Source organism: Pogona vitticeps, chromosome 6 (genome assembly GCF_051106095.1).
Source record: "Pogona vitticeps strain Pit_001003342236 chromosome 6, PviZW2.1, whole genome shotgun sequence".
NCBI lineage: Eukaryota > Metazoa > Chordata > Lepidosauria > Squamata > Agamidae > Pogona > Pogona vitticeps.
This window is the reverse complement of record NC_135788.1, coordinates 101,044,577-101,068,261: the sequence shown is the minus strand read 5'-3', so window position 1 is coordinate 101,068,261 and position 23,685 is coordinate 101,044,577. Positions and strand designations below refer to the sequence as shown.

The window sequence follows — 23,685 nt, the reverse complement described above, 5'->3', positions numbered from 1 at the left end:
TGTATGTATGTATGTATGTATGTATGTATGTATGTATGTATGTATGTATGTATGTATGTATGTATGTATGTATGTATGTATGTATGTATGTATGCATGCAAATTCCATTTATATTCCTCCATTGGGTTCAGGACAATAGGTTTGGGTCTCTTTGTTTTCTATGTATTCTCGAAGGCTTTCACGGCGGGGATCTGATGGTGGTTGTAGTTTTTTTGGGTTGTTTGGCCATGTTCTCAGAACACGGCCAAACAGCCTGAAAAACCTACAACAACCACCCTTTCTTTTCCTCCCTCTTTTCTTCTCCCACCCTCACAACAACCCTGTGAAGTAGGTTAAGCAGTCCAAAATAGCCAAGCCTTGTTTTGGACCTCCTAATTGGATTTTCCAAAAAGATTTCTCCGTTCATCTGCTTGGTGACTGGCACTAACCTGCTGTTTGACAGTGTTGGGCATGTGCAAGTGGGCAGGATTAACACCCTTGGTGCTGTGTTCATCATGGAGGGATCCTGAGAGCAGTAGGAGGGTGGGGCAAAGAGGAGAAAGGAGAATTGATCTAATGTTTCTGGTTTCCAAGGCCACAAGGGCCTGGCTTTGGAGGCTAAGTAGGGAATCCCTTTAGGGCACATTGCCATGGAGAGCACCCCTCCCCTCCTGATCATGTGCTGCTTGAGGCGTCTGTGTCACCACCAACCCTGTTTCAGTGGAAGGATGCCATCATGTCCTATATGGACATTCATGGAAGTGTTCGTCTTTCTCAACATCGCACTCCAATTACATTCTGCAAAGCCAAGCTATTTTCTTGTTTGAGAGAAACAAGTCCAGGTTTGAACAGTTCATTTATAAAACCTTAATCTGTTTTTAAAATAAGCTGCCTCACCATCACACTTCCAAGGAATTGTGTGGGGTGATTATTTAGCAGAGATATATAGCCCCTTTCTTCTGAGGAATCTGGGTGTCTTAAAGGAGCCACACAACTTTTATTTTGCTATAACACCTTAACAACTATCCTGTGCCAATCGCCATTTGGAAGCAATCACTGAAAAGGGTCCGGTGCAATTCTATTTGATTAAAGATACTTTAACTTAATTGACGTTTGCTTTTAAGGATCATGCATTTCAAGTGATAGTTTTGACAGAAAGCCCAAAACGAAACAAACACACACAAAACCTCAGGAGACAAAAACTTTGTGACACCTAACTCCTACATTTTAATGTGAGGTTTTATTTATTTATTTATTTATTTATTTATTTATTTATTTATTGGATTTCGTAGATCAAGTCTGTAGAGGTGGACTTGATCTACAAAAATTCACAGTAAAATATAGCAGTTAGTCTTTGCAATGCCACAACATTTTAATCTTTTTTTATTTTTTGTCTGATATGCTTGCACAGACTAACATTTATTTATTTATTTGAAATATTTTTATCCTGCCTTTCTTCTTAATAAGGACCCGAGGCAGCTTACACCATTAAAAGACAATATTTAAAGATAAAAACAATAAGTATACAAAGAGTAACAAAGAACAAACCAATACAACTCTAAGAAATAGTAAACAAAATTAATACTAAAAAGATATTCAAAGCAATTATGCATAACAATCCATTTTTAAAAATCCCACTCAGGCACCCACTCACCAAGAGAAAGCTTGCCTGAAAAGAAAGTTTTTCTCTTTGCCTGCTTGTAGAAGGATAGTGACGATGGGGCCAGTCTGGCCTCCTGTGGGAGGGAGTCCCAGAGTCTGGGTGCAGCAACAGAAAGGGCCCAAATCCCCACCAAATGCACTTATGAAGGTGGTGGGGACTGAGAGAAAGACCTCTCCTGATTATCTCAACACCTAGGCAGGCTCATAAAGGGAAACACTGTCCTTGAGATAGCTTTGACCCATAAGCCATAAGCCATGGCTTTATAGTTTAGAACCAGCACTTAGAATTGTGCCCAGAAATGGATTGGCAGCTGGTGGAGCTGCTGTAACGGGACGGTGGTGGTGATGGTTTCGTGATCCCTACAACAAGCCACAGTTAGCAATCTGGCTGCTGAGTTTTGGACCAACTGAAGTTTCCTGATAGTTTCCAGAGGCAGACCCACATAAACCTACTTCTTCTAAAACTTTAATACAGTACATATTTTGTTGAGGTTTTGAGTCTTGTTAATGGAAGCACAAACTTCTCCCAGGGATGTAGTTAGAATGTTTCAGTGAACATCCTTCTCCTTTTTTTTTTTGAAACAAAACATATACTCCCTGTACATGCACAGCAAAATTCATAATGTATCAGAAGGCAAACAAATGTAGCATGGATTTAAATGATAAGCAAACCAATGAAAGGAAAATTAAGTGTTCAAGGACACAATCTGACATTATTAAGATCTGAATTGCTGGGTTTCCAATCATATCCATCACCAACAATTACATTTGGTTTATTCCCTGTTATTGATTATAACCCAGTTCAAACATTACAGTGTCAGGTTTAATGCATTACTGCTGCCGAATATTCAAAACTAAGTCTGCATGTTTCTCCTTTGCAGGCTTTCTTTATACTTCATATCTAGAAAAAAATTATAACCATCTTAGAAGTTACACTTTCTTATGTTGTGCTATATTTTTTTCCATTTCTTAACCCCTTTTTCTTTGTCCTCCTGTCTTTTCTCTCATTCTACACATTTTAAAATACGTAAACACTCAGCATGTACAGATTATGCTTATTAATGCTTGTACAAATGTACTTTACCCAATGCACCTCAATAAACAAACAAAAGGAAGTAATCTGGGTTGATCTGATCATTCTTCCCTGTGACAAAGCAATCCGGGGCTCACTCCTCTGCTACCTAGATTCTAGATTGCAGGCCACATGTATAGTGTCATGCTTTGCCAGTTTGAAGCTGAAATTAATCACAAAGAAGATGGGGATACTGTTGGTTGGTAGAGCTTAAATTGCTAGTTGGTGCACAGTATTGAGAATGTATTTGATACTAAGAGATTGGTAACAGTTGACATTTGTTTTCCTGGCCCAATCCAAGGTGTTGGTTTTAACTTGTTAAATCCTAAATGTCTTGGGATGAGAGATGGGCATGAACTACCGGTTTGTTTAGTGGCTAAACAAGTGGTCAGCATTTCCCAGCTCTGGCTCCTTTGCCGGGCACCCGCTCAGAAGAAGCGCCAGGAGGAGGTGGAACAGGGAAGCTAGGGCGCTGCCTCCAAGCCGCACCTACCCGAGGAGGTGTGCCAGGGAAGTGCCAGACACCTGTTTGGACACTAAACGAACCAGCACGGACTGCCAAACCAGCAGGTTGTGCCCATCTCTACTTGGGACCTTGCTCTTTAAGTATCTTCTTGTCTCAAGAAGGGGTGTTACGAAATTTCAGGAGAGATATTATGAGAATATCATCAGCTGGGGAGGCCCACTTTACTAGCATGGGCACTCCAAGATAGTGAAATGAACAGAGTGGTGATCAGTTCCACGCTCATTGCTTTCCAGCATTGCTCACTGCTTTTAAACTGATTTGACATTTGCTGTCTCTCGACTGACAAATTTGATGATTGTGAGCTGCCTTGAGTCGGAATTAAAGTGGAAAGGTAGAGTACAAATATAGTAAATAAATGAACACATACCATTGCAAACAGTTTATTACAGGCTGGCCTGCAATACAAATTCAATCGATACAATTTATGTTTCTAGGAAACTATTCACAAACAGTGAGGTTAGCCATGTGCCCTTCAAAGTAAGCCCTATTGAGTACAATGGAGCTCATCTCTAAGAAAATGTATAAAGGATTACAGTCTGAATTTATTCATTTGTTCCATTTATCCAGCCTTTTGTTCAGTGGCTTACTGTTTCCCAACGCATATTCAACAGAACTCTGTGAAGTAAGTCAGGCTAAGGAGGAGTGGCTGATCCAAGCTTATCCTGTGAGTTACGTATCTAAGTGGGGATTTGTATCTATCAGATTCCAAACCAATACCACACTACACTGGCTCTCTGACAATTTAGCACATGGACAAGTTAAGCCAGATCTTGGAAGTAACTAGCTTTTTGTCTGGGCCATGAAATTATATTTCGAAAGACATATGCGGAGCAGAATTTAGTTATATTTTCTAGTTACTTTCAGACGTTACTTTTGAAAGTTCCTTTTAAAATATACTAAAAGGCATTTCTGGAGACATCTTTACAGGAGTTTTTCAAGTTATGTGCCATTTTCTAATCAATTCTCAGGATATTTTTCCCTTAAAAAGAAGTGTAATAGAAAAGAATGGAAAAGAAACGAGTAATGTCACATATGACAAAAAGAGCTACTTTTTCAATAATAATGCTTTAATTTTCAAACACTGTTCTAATAAAAGGAACAAATTATTTTTTAAAGTAACTTTCCAAAACTAGCGTTAAGCAGATAAAGCTACATTACAAGGTTATTCAAAGGACATTTACTTCTGTGTATTCTCAAAGGCTTTCACAGCTGGGATCTGATGGTTGTTGTGCGTTTTTCAGGCTCTTTGGCTGTGTTCTGAAAGTTGCTCTTCCTAACATTTCGCCAGTCTGTGGCCGGCATCTTCAGAGGACAGGAGTCTGACCAGAGCACAGACAGAGTTCTGACTCCCGTCCTCTGAAGATGCCGGCCACAGAGACTGGTGAAACGTTAGGAAGAACACCTTCAGAACATGGCCAAAGAGCCCGAAAAACCCACAACAACCATCACATTTACTTCTGTTATAGTGTAGGAACAGAATAATTGTTTGTACATACAGTAAGTCTGAAATGCAAGCTTGTGAGTTTTGCAGGGACCTTCCATCAGTACAATAAAAGGAAGAATTTAACTGAAATCATTTTGTAGGTCACATTGAAAGTAACCTACTTTGAACCTTTCATCCTTTCATTGTACAAGTTGGAAAATGGATAAAATAACATTGAAGTGAAAAACAAACATATTTTCATGTACATGAAATAACTGGTCTAACTATAGATAAAATGTGTGGAAAATGCACACAATATGTGATTGTTTGCATATGTGATGTAAGGATCACATGTGCAAACAATCTAAGTGACAATGGAACAGCATGCTCATCATGGACAGTTAGAAAACCCATATTTCAAAGAAGCGGACAGACACTGTGTAGAAAGATGCCCTTCATGTGAATATTTTTGCATCTGGAAACACAGAGGGAATTGATGTTTGAACCCCCAACCCTGCCGCCACTCCTGCAGAAAGGAGGGGAGAAAGCCCAGTAGTAGAGCATATGCTTTTAATGCAGAAGGTCTCAGGATCAATCTTAGTGACTCAGGTTAAAGGTATTTGGCTGGCAAACATCAGGGACAGGAAAGATGTGGGAGGAGGAAAGGTACCATAGAGAGTGAGACATCCCTAGCAAGCTCTAAATATTTTGTTGTCTCAGGCAAAGAACACAATAGCACCCCTCTAATTCCATGTTTGAAAGCTGACTGGACCTTTCTTCAATCCTGATGATGGAACAATCAGTCTTCTTGCCCCTTCCTGTTTCCTCCTACTTCCAGATTTTTTTTTAAAAAAAATTTCTTGTTGTTGTTTAGTTGTTTAGTCATGTCCGACTCTTTGTGACCCCATGGATCAGAGCATGTCAGGCCCTCTTGTGTTCCACTGCCTCCCGAAGTTGGGTCAAATTCATGTTGGTCGCTTTGATAACACTGTCCAACCATCTCATCCTCTGTCGTCCCCTTCTTCTCCTGCCTTCACACTTTCCCAGGGAGTCTTCTCTTCTCATGAGATGGCCAAAGCATTGGAGCTTTAGCTTCAGGATCTGTCCTTCCAGTGAACACTCAGAGTTGATTTCCTTCCGAATGGATAGGTTTGTTCTCCTTGCAGTCCAGGGGACTCTCAAGAGCCTCCTCCAGCACCACAATTCAAAAGCATAAGTTCTTCGGCGGTCAGCTTTTTTTATGGTCCAGCTCTCACTTCCGTACATCACTACATGGAAACCCATAGCTTTGACTATTTGGACTTTTGTTGGCAAGGTGATATCTCTGCTTTTTAAGATGCTATCGAGGTTTGTCATAGATATTTGTCATCGCCTTTTAGAGAAAAAATTCTGTGTTTTTTAGAGAAAAAACTATTGCCTTTTAGAGAAAAAAGTCTCTAAAAGGTACTAAAAAAAGTAGCCCCTGAGAGGGCTTCAGAAAGGTGCAGGTAAGAACACCAGTCTGGAGACAAGCTGGTTACTCTAGTAATTATGTTGTCAGATTGCCAGTAAAAGGAGCCAACCAGCCTGTTCCCACAGTGGGCCAAATGCCTGTGTAGTTACCCCTTTAAAACATACAAATTGGGCCTGATTGCAACTTGAGGTAGAACGGGCTTAAGCAGTGAAATAAATGTAGGTATATTCTAACAACTTTCACATCTTCAGAAGTGACCAATTAGCTTACTTTTATTTCACCATTGGTCCCCAGGAGGAAACAACATGTTGATTTTGCAAACAATAGAGGTTTGACCGTATCTCTCTGGACAGAGGAATGTGTTCTCGCCTCTAGTTGCAAAACTGTCTTGTTGTCTTTTTTCACCCCAGCTGAGGGAGATATACAGGCACACACCTCTCCTCTCTTAAACCTTGTTACTGACTCCCAACATCTGTTATCTGAGATTACTTCAGATTGTTTCCTGATGGAACCAGACTGCTTTTGAAAAGCTCTATGGAAGGAATGGTGGTTGGCTTGTCATTTGTGTAATTGATAGAAGCCCAAGACAAGGAAGCCTCTGTGGTTATGAGTTGGCCCTGGGCAAAGTGGATTTGGATGTGTGTGGGGGAAACAGGCAGGGGATGACGTGGAGCAGAATTTTCAGGAGTTCTATTTTACAGAGGCCAGTCTTCTGTTTGGAGGCTAGTCTATTTCAAGCCCAGTTTTAAGCTAAAAAACTCTAAGGAAGAGCAGGCGGGAGTCTCAGCATTTCCAGTCCTCAGTTACTACCTGGAAGAAAGCAGTTTTTCCCTACTGTGGGGAGATGGAGGTGTTGCCTTTCTTTTTAAATTACAGTAATATGTACATTTTGTATAAATAAGATTATTTTCTTCTCTTTGGAGTAATGCTCTCTCTCTTCCCACTTTTTTTTTGTAATAGTACACAAATGGCAGCTCTAAGATTGGATAAATGTGGGGAGTGAGATAAACATGTGACTTTTGGGGAGAACCAGTGGGCCTCAGTAAAGGTTTGGGACATCAGAATGCTGATAGCATCCTGAGAGATTTGTCTATAAAGCTCAAGATCAGATCACATGTGAAGGTAAAAGTGTCCCCTCCATAAAACCTATTCCTCCAGTCAAATCGTTCAGACCTGCCTACCTGAGACACCAGACATGCAATCAAAGCTATGCCATTGCCATCTTAGAATAAGCTGACATCTTTTCTTCTAAAAGGTGCCCTGCTTCTAGATACAGAATCATTTTCTCAGCTAGTGAGATCCTCAGCTGTAGGAAACTCAGAGTGCTATTCCAAATCAGCTTTGGGGACAATAAGGTTTTAGCCTAACCTAGTCATGCCTCAAAAGGTGCTTCTCTAAGGAGGTGCAAGTAAGAAACTGCTTGATAAACTTTAAAGAAATGTCTTTATGCTGTGTGCTCCTTCTAAGGTGCTCAGAGTTAGGTACATGATCCTCCCCGACACCCATTTTCAACTTCACAGTAATCCTGTGTAAAGTACAGTAGTCTGCAGTTCAGCAACTAGCCAAAGAATACTGCATAACTGTATGGAAATTCAAACTCAGCTCTTCCCAGGTCTCTGTCCAGCACTTTAATGTCTGGTGAAGCTAAATACTGTACTAGTTTCAGTTTTCCTGAATAACTGCAGGTTATAACTGTGTTGCAACACCCAATTTAATTTAATCCCTCTTTTAAAGAAGAGGAAAAAATCTCAAGTATGCAGTAGAATTTGTGTTTAACTGTAAGAAATTTCTTTACCCAACAAATAGTTTAGTAAGAGTACAATACAGGAAAAAACACATACAGTTTCTCTGAGGTTAAAATCTGGAAATTATAGGGATTTTTTTTTCTGTGTCTGAGATTTTAATGATCGTTAGCAAACCTCAGAGAGTCTCCTATTGTTCTACTTTGTATCTGTAGCCCTACAAATCTGAGGAGCTCTTTAAAAAGCCATAGTAATGAGGTTTAAGGCGGAGACTGAAACTATCCCTTATACAGTACATTTACTATAGGTTGCTCTGGGTTACGTTTGAGGCCAGTGGTGGAACTCCTCCCTCAGAGACAGGGGCAAATGGGGAAGAGGTTATGTGTGGCTGCTTCTGTTCCCCACACCAAGCAGTTGACCCTTACATAGGTCATTCACAAGATATTCTTTTCAGTGTCTTAAGCCTCAGAAACTGAGAAGTTGACATTTCTGTGGAGTCTATCATCTTATTTTGGTCACTGCTGTCTAGAAAGCCATCAACACCAAAAGCTAATCACTTGAAACTATATTCAGCAAAGCTGATTTATGCAATGCCCAGATTGCAGCCTGGGGGGTTAAATTGAGGCATATGATTGCTGCATCAAGCTTGTTCTCTTTGCTGTCAAATGGGGGGGGGGGCGCGGCGGTTCTATGCAGAACATAACTCAAGGCCAGCTCTTCCATTGGGCATGGTGAGGCAGCTGCCATAAGCAACGGATTTACAGCTTCTGAAAGAGCCCTAACTTGATTGTTTCCTTCATCCTGGTGTGCGTGTGTGTGTGTTTTAACTGATGGGAAAGATGCTTTGGAGAATTTTCTGCCTCCTCCGCTAAAGTAATTTGACCAACGAGGTAGTCTATGTATCTTGTATTTGAGAAGAAGCTATGTACCTTGATACATGTGGGGAGGTGGGGATAGGTGGTGAGTGGCATTTATAAAAAGGTGTAATTTGCTACTTGGCCACAGCACAGGACTGACACTATTCAGCAAAACTTTTAATTGAAGAGGAAATTTCTTTTTTTATTATCAGAGTGAGCTTGAACAGGACCCCGTAGACTAAGAGAGCCCACTCTAGTAAAAACCCTAAAATAATAGTTTTTAGCAAGCTAATATTGTTGTTAAAATTTATTAGTGCAGTGTCACTGAACAATTCTGAGAGTTCAAGATACCTGAAATACACCAGCTTTGGGATGACTGGTGTATATATATTGATTATATTTAAATTGTTTTATTTTAAGTGTTGTTAGCCACCCAGAGTGGCTAAAAATTAAAAATAATAAATAAATAAATTGATCAGATGGGCAGGATATAAATACAATCAATCAATCAATAACAGGGAAGACACTACAACTTGAGAAAGTTACTTTTTTGCACTATGGCTTCTAGACTCCTGTAGCCACTGGTCATGCTTACTGAAGAATTCAGGGAGTTGTAGTCCAATAAGTAATTTATCTAGGCTGTTGCTTTCACTACCACTGAACAGAGTGATGTAGCAGCTCCCATCTTTGATAGCATATCTAAATGACCACAAATCTTGAATGCTGTTATTCATTCTTCTATTTTTACCACCATGAAAGTTCCATTGGTATCACACGCCTCAAGGCAGGCCTACATGTTGGATGGAAATGTCAGAGATAAATGAAACCTTGATTACTACTGTTTTTAGGCAAAGCTGCTCTGGATAGTGAAGAGTTGCAATGAAAAACTATTGAGAGGCACCTGACGCCTACTTCAAAACTGTTTTTCCTCACATGGAAACCTCCTTCTCCTCTTTTGCCCTTTGTGTTTGCAGACATACACTAACGAAGCAAGAAATAATCTCAACATCTCTGTCTTTGTTACATAATAAAAATAAGACAACTGCCCCAAAGCCCCCCTGAAACCTGAGAATCCCAACGCAACAGGAACTTGTGAATTACCAGTTAGAAGTGACTTCCATATGCATAACTAAGCAACAGGATTTCAGCTGATGTGTTAAACCGCTGTACTGCAGCCAAAACTGTGCTCACAACCTGGGGTTCAATCCCAGGTAGCTGGCTCAAGGTTGACTCAGCCTTTTATCTTTCCAAGGTTGGTAAAATGAGTACCCAGCTTGCTGGGGGGGGGGGCGGGAATGTGTAGTCTGCATAATTGACTTGTAAACCGCCCAAAGAGTGCTTGAACACTATTGGGCGGTATATAAGCAGCACGCTTTGCTTTGCTTTATAAGATTATCACTAGTAATAAAAACAGGTATATATTATGTCCAATATCAGATGCTGAGGAAAATGAGTGGGAGTGCACCATTGTGTTCATGCCGTACCTGTGGGCTTCCCAGAGGCATTTGGTTGTCTGCTATGAGACAACTATGCGTGGCGGACTAGACAGGCCTTTGGTCTCATCCAACAGGCCTTATTTTCTCTTAGATCTGATGCAATTACCACTCTCTACAGTACAGCATATTTATTCAAACATTTCCAGAGAATCTAGATACATTCAGAACAGTTATAACACTCCTGGAATATAATAGAATAATGACCATAATGGTCATAATAATGGTTATGTTTGGAGATTAAAAGAGATTTCAGTGCTCTAGCAGCACCCAGCATTTCTCCATTTTGGTTTGAAACTTATGAGATTGCTTCCATGGTCCCTCTTCCCTAAGCATCAGCGTTAGCCATCTGGGGCTGATGGAACTGGCAGCCCTAAACAGCTGGAGGGCACTAAGTTAGGGAAGGCAAATCTATTCTGACAGCCAAGGATTCTCTGTAATTTAAATTTTTTCCCAGCTCTGCCAGGAGATACCAGAGAGTGAATCTGAGGTTTCTATGTGAAAGTTGGGGCTTTTGCGTGAACAGCAGGTGCTCTGCTATTTAGGATCAAACTAGTGATTAAGAAAAATGTGTATTTCCTGCCAACTGACCAATTTGTGATCACAATGAAGAGCTAAACACAGTGGTGCTTACCTGGTGCAGTAATAATATTCTTCACTGTAGTCTATGTCACCACTAATCACTTGGATCATTGGGTTTCTACAACCCATAATGCTACTGGGATTTCATCCTCTGCATGAAGATTTAGAAGGATTAGATTTTTTTTTTATTCAAGCATTGTGCTTGTGCTTTCAAGACGTTTGGGGTGGATAACTATAAAACAGAACAGCAAATCCATTGACCGAGTCATAATTTAACATAAAAACTATCCACTTTAAAACACAGCTGTATACACGTAACCACGGCTCCACAAAATCTCTGAAGCATACTTCCGTGCTTACTCTAGAATGGAACTTCAGTCTTTTCTTGCTCGTTAACAGAATGAGAAAAATATGGGCCAAATAATAAGGTCAGTGTTCACAGAGATTATACAAGTTGGGATAGCACCACAACTTGTACCAAATCTGCCTAAAGTTCCCCTAGACACGACCAGCCCTGTCAATGGGTAGAGTAAGCAACTGCTCAGGGTGTAGTTTGGGAGCAATCAGTCAGTAGCAGAATGAAATTCTGCAGCCACTTCGGTGCAGTTCAGTTCTGTACACGGAACAAGGCTGGCAGTGCAACCCCTCTGCATTACTTACCATTGGTGATGGCCAGTTAACAAGCGATGCACTCCAACAATATCTGCCCAGCATTTTGCACACTCATCACATATAAGTTTGATTCTTGTAGTGACCACAAACACCTGGGCAAAGCCCTGTTCCTTCGGGGTTTATTTCCCACCACCAACACCACCTGAGCCAGCACTTTGCACTTAGCGCTGGTGGCGAGCCTTCAAGTTCTAGTGAAAAAGAAAGAATAAAACAACAAAGCAAACCCTGAAAACCTGGAGCCTGCTCACCCCTGCCTTGGGGTTTTATTTACACAGAAAGCAAAGCAAAGCAAAAAAGCAAAACGTGCTGCTTATATACCACCCCATAGTGCTTAGAGCACTCTCTGGGCAGTTTGCAATTTAATTATGCAGGTACGTGTCTTACTGACATCAGAAGGATGGAAGGCTGAGTGAACCTCAACCCTGCTACCTGGGATTGAACCTGGGTCATGAGCAGAATTTTGACTGCAGTATTACACTTGAACCACTGTGCTACAATTAGGCTCCTGCAACAGAACAGCATCATTGGGAAAAATAGCAACTCTGGGAGGATTAGGGTGTCAGGAAATAGTGCAGAGGGGAAATGATTGATTGCTTCTCTGAGTGGCATGGTCTTAATTCAGCTCAGGATCTGGCACAATTGCTTTTTATGTTTAGTCTGGACGGGGAAGCTGTGACTTTCTAGAAATTCAGTTCAAATTCATCCTAGAATGACTGGCCAATTAGCATAACAGGAATAACAGTTTATTAAATGTTTGAGCGATACAGTTTCTCCACTCCTGGTCTAACATATAGACCAGGATGGTTGGATGATGCTCTGGGTCCTAGAATATATATGTATAATTTACTGAAAGTTTTGTTTTGTGCCATCAAGCCCACATCCAACGGAAACAAACATAATAGGGTTTTCAAGGCATGTGAGATGTTTAAAGAGTTGTTTTACTTGTGCCATCTTCCAGTGAGTAAGTCTGGATTTGAACCCAGCTCTCCTGAATTCTAGTCCATCACTTCATCTATGACACCACACTGGCAGCTGATAGTTTGTTAACCCTTCATATATCTTAACCACCATCACAGTCATCTGAGGGTAGTTTGTTAATCCTTCACATCTTTTAACTACCCTCACAAGCACACAAAAATGTGGTCCCCCTTATGTTCACGAGTTATGGAAATGTGTTTACAATCTCCGCTGGGTGAACTTGGCCTGCCGTTTTTCTATCAGCTCATCTCGAAGTGAAAGTAAAAATGGAAGGAGAGGAACACACAATCCAGCTCCAGCTCACTAGGATGAAAGCAAACTAAAAATAGAAAAACTGAATAGTAAATTAAATTTATAGTGCTTGTATAGTACTCTGCCATGTGTTAATGAGATTCTGTGGTGTGAATGGGGACATTCCCACCCCCAACTCTCCAGATAGTGGTCAAGTGTGGCAGAAGAAACCAGAGGTCATGCCACTCAGTAACTACATGGCAGGATGTAAAGCTCTCAGGAGCAGTGACAGATGCGATGAAATACTGTATGTAAAACATTCATATACAACAAAATGTTGCCGTATGAGTCTTTCTGATCAGAATGCCAGCTAGGCACATACTTTTCTAGGATACTGCTGTACATTCCATTCCCCTCCCCCTCCAGAGTTTCCTGTTTCCTCCTTCCAATAATTTCAGTCAAAGCCCACTGGTTTCCCCTCAAATAGGGATGATTTATTCTTAGATGAAGAGAAACAGATATAGATGTATTGCAACTTTGCAAACCTTATGTTTTCCCAAGTCTGCTAATACCTTCCTCTTATGTGTGGATGATGCCATTTTGGCTCCATAAGGAGTCACTTTCAGAGCATGAGTTTGCTATTAGTATGTAGATCTGGATACCAAGATTGGTCTGAAGTCCAACTGGAATGGAATAATCTGGGACAAACCTATAGTTGAAGGAGAGCTTGAGTCTGACACCAAACTCCCTGGAGGATAGGTGGAATCCTAAAGAAATATCACAGGCTTCACAGAAAATGCAGTCTTTATTTGGAAATAATAGTGAAAAATTATTTCCACGTTAAATGTAAAGAAACATTTTTTTGTATAGCCAAAGAGCCCAGAAAGAGCCACCAGCCTGAGATCTGTGGAAAGGAGACCCTTATAGTGATGTATCAACGAGGATGCAGATGCATCATTATATTCCCAAATGCTAATTTGTCCAATGGCATTTTCTTTCAATCCTCAGATTGTTAACATTTCAGTAACTTAAAACTTCAGTTTGGTATATACAACCATCCTATATACAGGAAGTTTATTTTAAACTGATTTGTTCTCTTTTACAAATGGCAAGGAAGTTATTTCTAATTATAATGTTATTAATTGAGGGCTGGTATCATTACCCATGAAAAATATATCCCCAGAACTACATTTTTGGTGACCTGAAGATTACTTTCATGAATATTCAGTATGATTACATGTGGAAGCCATCTGTAATTGAACTATGATTGGATAATGTTCTGGGTCCTAGGGTATGTATGAGATGTATGGTGACCCTAATAGGGTTGTCAAGGTATGTGAGATATTTAAGAAATAGTTTTGCTATTACCACCTTCCAGAGAGTTTTCATGGCCAAACGGGGATTTGAATCCAAGTCAACTGATTTAGTCTGTCGCTCTTTACTATGCTGCACTGGCTCTCCTGGATGTTTTTAGCATGTCCTTATTGACATTCTTCTTTGAACCAAATGTCAAGTTCTTGAAACCTCCTGCATCTTCAGACTCTTTTCTCCTCTAATGTCTTGATGTATCCCTGACCATTTAGTATGGTCTAGACAGGCCAGAGAAGCTGTCTTAACCCAACCCAGGGAACACTCTGAATCTGAGCAGATCTGAGACAGAAATCTTTATAACCAGCCATACATCTCTCTTGCTTGCAAAGCAAACAAGCCCTGCTTACATAGAAGAGTCAAAATTAGCGAGCCAGGAAATTAGAGCTGACCAGAGGACAGAGCCGGGAGGGACATTTGACCTTGACATTCGGCTTTTCTCCAGGCCACAGAAAAGGTCGACACACATTTATCCCTCCCTCTCCTTTCTACTCTTAAGTTGCAGCGATTGTAAAACTTACATTTTGGACTATAGCTCCTATGATACTTTGGCCAACCTGAGTGAAGTATTCTGAGAATTATAATTCATTACTTTTGATAACTTTAAAGGTACTTTTATAGTTATGGATGTGTGACTTCACTGAATGTTGGAGGAAGAATATCACAGGGTTCAATTGCTGACAGATGCACTTTAAGCCACAGTCTTTAAACAATTAAAATATTTTTTTCAAGAGTGCATCAAAAATAGTATGTGTGCGTGCTTTGTGTGTGCGCATGCAGGTGTGAGCATATTCCAGGGATGGAGATTCAAGTCGTAGGACTTGCTGTCAAGTCCGACTTAAGTCACACCAGAGGGAAAAAAGCAAAGCAAAAGCAAAGTGTGCTGATTATAAAGTGGTAGAATATACCAGATGGACGGGATATAAATAAACAAACAAACAAACAAACAAACAAATACCGCCCAATAGCACTTCAAGCGCTCTCTGGGCGGTTTACAAGTTAATTATGCAGGCTACACATCCCCCCCCCCCCCAGCAAGCTGGGTACTCATTTTACCGACCTCGGAAGGATAGAAGGCTGAGTCAACCTTGAGCTGGCTACCTGGGATTGAACCCCAGATCGTGAGCACAGGCTTGCTTTTAATAGGGACTTGGACTTGGGACTTGGTACCCAAAGATTGGGACTTGGTACTCAAACCCAAAGACTTGCCAGCATCCCTGAAATATTCACAGATCTTTCCTCCAAGTCTTATTGGTTTGATCCCACTGAAAACTTACCTCTGCCTTCTAACTTTTGGATTTTATGCCATTAAATATTTGGGAATGGAAAAATTTTGAACAGAATAGTAAACTAAATTGCTTAGTTCTTTCAGGAGTGTAAATGAATGAACTGATTGGTGTATTGATGAAAACCTTCAAAATGATACACATTTATTAAAAAAAATTAGTGGGAAGAACTGTAGTTTTGTTGTTGTTGTTCTTTTTAAAATAAATGTGAGAGCCAAACAGATTGACCCATGGAGGTAAAGGTCTTTGAGCGCTTAGCTCTTAGAGGTTTATTTTGTAACACATACATACACACTCTTAAACTCTATATATTCAACATGTTACTGGAATTGAACTGAGCCTGCCCCCTTTCTGGCCCACTGAAAGCCTCCTCACCTTTGACAGCTACAAAGCAGGCAAGGACTTCAGCCAAGTTACCTCCATGCAGGGCATAGGTAAAGGTAAAGGTTCCCCTTGACAATTTTTGTCCAGTTGTGTTTGACTCTAGGAGGCGGTGCTCATCCCCGTTTCCAAGCCATAGAGCCAGCGTTTTTTTTTCCGAAGACAATCTTCCGTGGTCACATGGCCAGTGCGACTTAGACACGGAACGCTGTTACCTTCCCACCATGGTGGTCCCTATTTATCTACTTGCATTTGCATGCTTTCGAACCGCTAGGTTGGCGGGAGCTGGGACAAGCAACGGGCGCTCACTCCGTCGTGTGGATTCGATCTTACGACTGCTTGGTCTTCTGACCCTGCAGCACAGGCTTCTGCAGTTTAGCCCACAGCGCCACCACATCCCTAACTACACCTAATTGTCAGTACAAATAGCTGAGAATCTTATTCAGTTCATTTTGTACAGAAAGCTACTCAGCTTTGTAGATTTCCTGTTAAATTTGATGGAAAGATCCTGAGATTTAAAAAACTGAATATGAGGGAAAAAAATGAGGCTGACAGATACATCTATCCTTACTTAGCAAAAATGGCTATGTAGATGCCAGTTTGGGAGGGGCAAAACATTTAATATGATTTATGCATCTTTCTTTTTTGGTTGCATATAATACATGGCAGAAAAAAAACTTTTTAAATGGACAAAAGACAATCTTTTTACTTTTTTGAATCACAAAGCCATTTATAAAATGAATGGAATCCATTTAAAGAAAAATGCAATCAATTTAGCATAATGCTGCCTACAAATCCAGATGCAACCGAGGTTAAAAAAAAGAATACTATTTAATGTTTATCTAATACTTCCAAATGCTCCAGTTGCTTCAAATGCATTATGTAGTGGCAAACCTTACAAAGTAAGCTGACCTTCTGCCCCATAGTGTAAATGGTAGGTAAGCTGAAGCATTGGAACAGTGGCTTGCCTAAACCTAGCTAGTGGGTTCATAGCAGAGAGAAGATTCAAAGCCAGGTCCTTCTGATTCATAGCTCAGTCTCTTAGCCACTACATTGGGCATTCTCTCCACTTAAGATCATCACAATGGGATTGCCAAGAATCAATATTTGTAACCCATCGTCCTGCCCCACCTGACTGGCTAACCGGATCTGTGAATAGCTGAGAAGACAGCATGTCCAGGGGAAGCGGGTGCACTGTGAAACACGTTCGGCCTTCTCTCTATGATGGAAAAAGTGTGAAATCATGGCAATGTCAAATGTATAACAGCAATATACATGCGCAGAGGGGGCTTGGGAAGAAGTGGGGACTTATAAGTGGTTGCTCTGTTCAGCATTTGGAAAGCTTAACATCCTACCTTTTTTCATAGCCTATAGCTGCCAGAACCACCCCAGCCAACATAGCTAATGGCCATGCCTACTGGGCTTTTCTGAAAGCTGTCTAAAACACAGAAGTGGACTGCAATCCAGAAAGGCTGACATTGAAATAAATGTGCTAGTCTCAAAGGTGCGGCAGTGTTTTCATATCTGATTGGTTTCTCTAGTCTGAAAAAGAGAGATAGTTTTGGGAGTGTTGATATCGGGCATCATGAGGAATTTGAAGGGATGTAGCTACTGAGAGTTGGGAGGAAAAAAGATTGAATAGTAGGAGGCAGAAGCAAAATGGGAAAGAGAAAAAATATTTTTGTGACTTGGGACATGCAGAAGTTATTGTATTCAGCTCCCATCAGTCAAAGGAGACATAGCCACTGATGTGGGAGGCCAGGAGCTGCTGTCCAGCAACAGCCAAAAGCTACCTTTGCTGCTTTTCCTTCCTTTTATCTCTGACTTTCCTTTTTTAATTATTTTTATGGGCAAGAATTATTCTTCTCATCCACTGATACAGTAGAGTGACCACATCACTATAAAGGAGAACAAAAGGGAGACACGGTTTACATAAAATAAGATATGTCGATTTACTGTATTTACAGATACAAAATGAAAAATGATTTTTATTACTTTAAATGGGACTACAGTGGGGGCAGACAACTACTCATACCAGGTGATTTGGATGAATACTGGCTCTGCTGCCTAGATGCCATCTGAGTAACTTCAGTGCCCCTCATCTCTCTCATTCTGTCCGCCTGTCTTTAAATCAGACTTGAATTGAATAGTCCTTTAAATCTTTCAAAAGTAGGATTGTGTGCTAGGACTCCTTTAAATGGAGAACTGTCCTTCTTAAAAGGACATTGGCCATTTTACACTACAGCAGCATTCAGTCCTGGCCTTTTTTTTTTTTTTTGTTTGGTAACAAACAATTAAACTAAGAACTTAGTGTGGGATGGATCAATCATCAGGAGACCACCTCTGATTTGGCTGGTCATATATCCTACATAACAGTGGTCCCCAACCTTGGGCCTCCAGATGTTCTTGAACTGCAACTCCCAGAAGCCTTCAACACCACCTCTGCTGGCCAGGATTTCTGGGAGCTGAAGTCCAATAACATCTGGAGGCCCAAGGTTGGGGACCACTGCTACATAATACAGAGCAGACATCTACCTGAAGATCTAACAAAGGATGACAATGAATTTGAAAGCAATCTCTATTTCAAGGGCATGATCCTGTGAATGTTTTTGGGTTACAACTCACAATAGTGTCGGAAGGCCACATGTTCCCCAACCTTGCTTTATTTTAAGGACAGTCCAGTCCAAAGGAAGTTTAAAGATCAAGAACTCTAAGAAGAGGATCAGAACCTCGATCCCAGGATGGATCAAGACTGAGCTTGTGAGCAGCAGAATGCAGAGGCAAAGTTTACTTTGTCTTAGTCTTTCTCGCAACACATAGCAATCATAATAACTATTTATAAACATGTGATTTAGCATATAGGCACCCTTTTTAATGCCCTTTTTATGATGATGAATTGCCTGTTTACTGGACATATATAAGTGGCCACATAGCCTTGGGTATTGTGTGGAGGGGATTTCTTTACCCCCCATAAAACAGCAGCCTTTGCTTGCCATTGTTTTGCAACCTGTAACACAGTGGTGAAGAACATGTGGACGTCAAAAACTCTGGACCAATAATTCCTACAATTCCTTTCCACTGGATATGCTATCTGGGACTTCTGGAAGTTGGAATCCAAAACATCTGGAGAACCAAAGCTTCCTTATATCTGCTGTAAGGATCAAGATATCTGTCTGATAGTATCCCTTGGTTTCCTAGTCAGACATCTCCTTTGCCGAAATAGAGGGTCACTCCGGTGGAAGCTGAATGAGCAATACACCATTGGCTGCATTACCAGCTACAATGGGGTTTGCTGAGGACCACAGAGGAAAAAAAAGATACCTGTATTGTCCTTATACTGCGTGCAGTTGTCTTTCTGTGGAGATTGCAGGGATGACAGAAATACACCTGCAGTCATTGGATGGCAGCTTCTTAGGAAGCAGGGTTTAGCTTGCCTCTTGCAGTTGGTTCTAATGTTCTGCACAATCTGGCTTGAACACGATGGTGTCTTAGTATCTCTTTTGGAACTTAGAACATTCCCTTGAAAAAGTAGCTCTTCTTGCTACTAAAATTGTCAATGCACCTACAGGAAAAAAATACAGAGAAATATTCTCTGGTTTCCTCAGTGGCCACCTCCAATATAGTATCTGAAATTTAAAAAAATTAGAAAATAGGAATTCCCTCTTCTAGCCTTCTGCCTTACATATGGTGATGCCGTTTTTTTTAATTTTTATTTTTCCCACTTCACCATCGTTCAAGAACCTGTTCTGCTTTTTAAAAACTGTCTCAATTTGGTTGCCCACTTTTGTAAATTTGGTCCTAAAGGAAAAGTTAAGATGGGATTGGAACCTGTATGGAGTATTGAGCCTGGCCCGGCTGGCTCAATATGTTTTGATGCCTGAGGCAAAGTAGCAACAGGTACCAACCCCACTCATCCATGTTAAGGTGCAGAACACCTGCGTAGTCAGATTGTTCTGAGACAAGGTGGAGAATCCCTGAGAAACTCTGTCTCTAAACTAAATGTAAGAAATAAATAATGAGAAATTAAATAACTAATAATTTCTGCTGCTTTCATGAGATCTTCAGTAATGGTGCAATGTCTACCTAATCTGCTAATTTCCAGCAGCTGGGTGTAAAAATAAAATTTCTTCTTTGACTATAACACGTGGTACAGAGTCTTATTTCTCGAGAGGAAAATTCTGTGTTGCTTCCCAATGCATTACAGCCATGGTTGAGATTTTTATTTTATACCATGAACTCAATTAACTGACATTAACAGTATCAGATTGTTGCTGAAGAACTGGTACTGATAATGCAGTGGGACAAAAGGCAGGAATGTCGGCAGTTCTTTGGGTCATAGGTCGAAGTCCAAGTCGTCGGTACCAAGTCCTGAGTCCCAGCCCCAAATCCGAGTCCCTCTTAAAAATAAGCCTTTTTATCAAGAAAAAAGGTAGGTGGGTGGGTGAGTTCTAAGTCACAAGCTGAGTTCAAGTCATTGGAAACAAATCCCCCAGGTCAAGTCCAAAGTGAGTGACTTAAATCCAAGTTAACAGCAATTACCGCAACTTGAGTCCTCATCCCTGACAAAAGGGTCTCCTTATGTAGTTAGCAATAATGGTAATGATAACACAAGAAAACTACTTGTTGCATTAAAACATGTTAACACTTTAGGAGGTTGTTTGGTTGATGCTAAAATGTAAGGATGCTGATGTCCTCTGTTCAGGAAAAACTTAGTGAGCAAATGACAACTATTCTGTGTTACTTCCAAGCTCTGATCTTGATCTCTCTCTTTCTACTCCTCTTTGCTTTCCCCAGCTTGTTCATCACCGCCTAAACAGCAGCGTCCACTACGCCCTGCCGCCACCCAAGCCTCATTCTGAAGATCCCTTCTTCATTGTAGAGACTATTTGCATCTGCTGGTTCTCCTTTGAGTTCCTTGTGCGGTTTGCAGCCTGTCCAAGCAAGCCAGCCTTTTTCAAGAACATCATGAACATGATTGATTTTGTGGCCATCATCCCCTACTTTGTAGCTCTTGGCACTGAATTTGCACGCCAGCGTGGTGTAGGCCAGCCTGCTATGTCTCTGGCAATCCTCAGGGTCATCCGTCTGGTCCGAGTCTTCCGAATCTTCAAGCTTTCCCGGCACTCAAAGGGCTTGCAGATCCTGGGGCAGACACTCAAGGCCAGCATGAGGGAGCTGGGTTTGCTCATCTTCTTTCTCTTCATTGGAGTCATCCTCTTCTCAAGTGCTGTCTACTTTGCTGAAGCTGACCATGAAGAAACAAGCTTCACCAGCATCCCTGCAGCCTTCTGGTGGGCTGTGGTCACCATGACAACAGTGGGTTATGGTGACATGTCCCCGGAGACTGTAGGTGGCAAAATTGTCGGCTCCTTGTGTGCCATTGCAGGAGTGCTCACCATTTCTCTCCCGGTGCCTGTCATCGTTTCCAACTTCAGTTATTTCTATCACCGTGAGACGGAGGGTGAAGAGCAAAGTCAGTATGTTCACATCACCACGTGCCCGTATACTCCGCCACCATCTCCAGCCCCAGCCGCAATCCGTGAAAAGGCTCGACTCAGGGAAAAAAATCACTCTGGAGATACTAACAAAACTGTGCCCAACTCAGAATTTCTTGATGGAATGGTGCCTATGGGCAACTCAGAAGTGCCCAACAAACGTCTTGTGACCCAAGTGTGACTACCTGTTCCATCCATTTAAAGAAGTTGTCCCCATCCCTGTGCCCTTCCCTTCTCTTCCCTACATCTCAGTGTCTTAAACTAGAAGGCTGTGCTGCTACATAATAAGACAGTTAGTCAAACGACTGGACTCTTGGGGCGGTTAAAACCCACTGATAATAACTAAAGCAAAGAGAAAATTTCATAAACGTTTGGGAGAAGAATTTGGAAGGAGACAGCCCTGTCTAAATTTGGGATAGGACAAGTCATGGTAGGTTGCTACTGGAGCAGACCTATGGCAATGGGAAAGCAAAAGGAGTTGCACAGACTATGTTGCAGGGTGAAACTTTCACAACACAGAGAGAGACAGAGAGAGAGAGAGAGAGAGAGAGAGAGAGATGCTGTGCTCCTTCTTTGGTTGGTTTAAGGTGCTGTCCATTTAGAAAAAGGACCTCCTCTCTCACTTCTTTTTATTCCCTTCCCTTCCCTACTCAAGTCATTTACCATTCTTCCATGACTCAGAGAGCCCCTGGCATGAAAATGCCTTCACGAAATCATAGCTGTGTATTCTTGAGTTACATCTCCTGGACCGTGCGATGGAACATACCCAGAGTGACGGGGTCCCAAATAGCAAGAGTGGGAATAAATAAAAGAATGCAGTTGCCCAGCTCCTTCAGAATCGGGGTATCAAAGGAAACGCGGTCATTACACTGAGGGACAACTGTAACTACATCTCCAGAATGAAGCTGTCTGCTATAAAGGAGCTGTCTGCTTCTGCGTCTCCCACAGGATCTCCTTGTTTTTAAATCCCACAGATAAACAGCTGTTCTCCATTTTGCTGGGAACTCATACCGGAGGGCCTGTTCTAATTTTGTAGGCTGCAACTACTGTAATGGTTATGTAACATTTTCTAAAATTTGCTTTTGGACAAACCACTTCCCAGACTTAGCACAAAACCATCATTTTGTTCAGCCCCAAGCAATAAAGGTTAAGAGACGGTCAACATCTTCTCCCTCTGGAGAGGCCACTTCAGTATAGGACAAAGGAAACCTTGTGTCCCATTCAGACCTACCATTAGGCAGGGTGAGGCAGCCACCCCATACAGCTAAGGTTCAGTGTCACAAAAAAGTGTGGTCATTTGTTAATTATTTAATTTATCATGTTTTTCATTTTACTGTCAGGAAAGGAGAAAGGGACTCATGCAATTTCCTGCCCCAGATGCCAAAAGAATTTGGCTGGCCTTGGATTCTGTGCACTTTAATTTGGAGAAAGGTCCCTTTTGCTGTTTCTCCTTCAGGCACCAAAATGTCTTGGGTCAGCCCTGGTAATTTCTAAGGGTAGAAGTTACCCATTTATTTACAGTTTCTTATTATATATGTTTACTATTATGCAGAGAAAGAGTGCTAGATTATTATTTGAATTCTCTACCTGCATCCTGAACTGTTCTCAGGCAACCCAACAGTATCTCCTTGCCACACAATCTGAGTTGACACAATTGTTCTTCATCTAGTACCACTGCCTTTCATCTGTGTACACCCAAATCTACTTCAGTGTAGCTATTTTCGTATCCAATCGGGCAGAGTACAGCCCTCTTCCAATGCAATCCGAGCCGCAACAAAATATTCCATTCTAAATTCAGTTCAACCTTGCAGTAATCTGGAACTGTTAGTGATCAACTGATCTCTGCTGTATAAGGTTTTCTCTGGTGATGGAGCTAAGATATTTGTGCAGGAGAGGAAAGTTAAGTAGTTTTCAAAAGTCTTAACCCAACAAATACTTGTCCATCTAGACAGAGAGAAGCTGGGAAACTGGGTCAGAGAAAGAACTCTCTGATCCCACTCTGCCAGCCATGTTATGTCTATTTGTCTTACAAACATACATTTATGCATACACACAATTCTGTTCCATTGGTTTTAGGTCTTAAGTGCTGAGTAAGAGTAAGGCAGCAGGGTGAAGGTTACATTCAGTTGGCTCTTTCTTCCAGATAATCTTAAAACAATCTTGAGCAGAGAATGAGGAGCAAGCTAATATTGTATAAACAACAAATCTATAGCTACCTGGGCTTTATTCAGCTAATGAATATGGGGGTGTAGCATAATCCCCTCCTACGTGAACCACATGTGTAATTAAGCAAGCTACACACATGTGAACAAAATTACAAAGCAGTGCAATGACCTGCGAAAGTGATCAGCATGATATATTAGAAAAAAAATGTTAGCATAGCTATAGGTTCACTGACACTGTATTTCTTCAAGTCCCCCCACATTAATTACAAGGTAATTGTGTTGGTGGTGTATGGATGTCAACTACATAGCAAACCCTAGTA

General features: G+C 41.2%; 1 protein-coding gene across 1 annotated transcript in view; it reads left to right on the top strand.

Annotated features, from left to right (window-relative positions):
• Positions 1-22,454, top strand: part of KCNA7 (potassium voltage-gated channel subfamily A member 7) — a 28,201-nt gene extending 5,747 nt beyond the window's left edge. The window contains exon 2 of the mRNA XM_020793952.3: positions 20,500-22,454. Within this exon, the coding sequence (XP_020649611.1) occupies positions 20,500-21,381 (882 nt within the window). The 3' untranslated portion in view covers positions 21,382-22,454. The remainder of the gene's footprint in view (positions 1-20,499) is intronic.
• Positions 22,455-23,685: the final 1,231 nt, after the last annotated feature.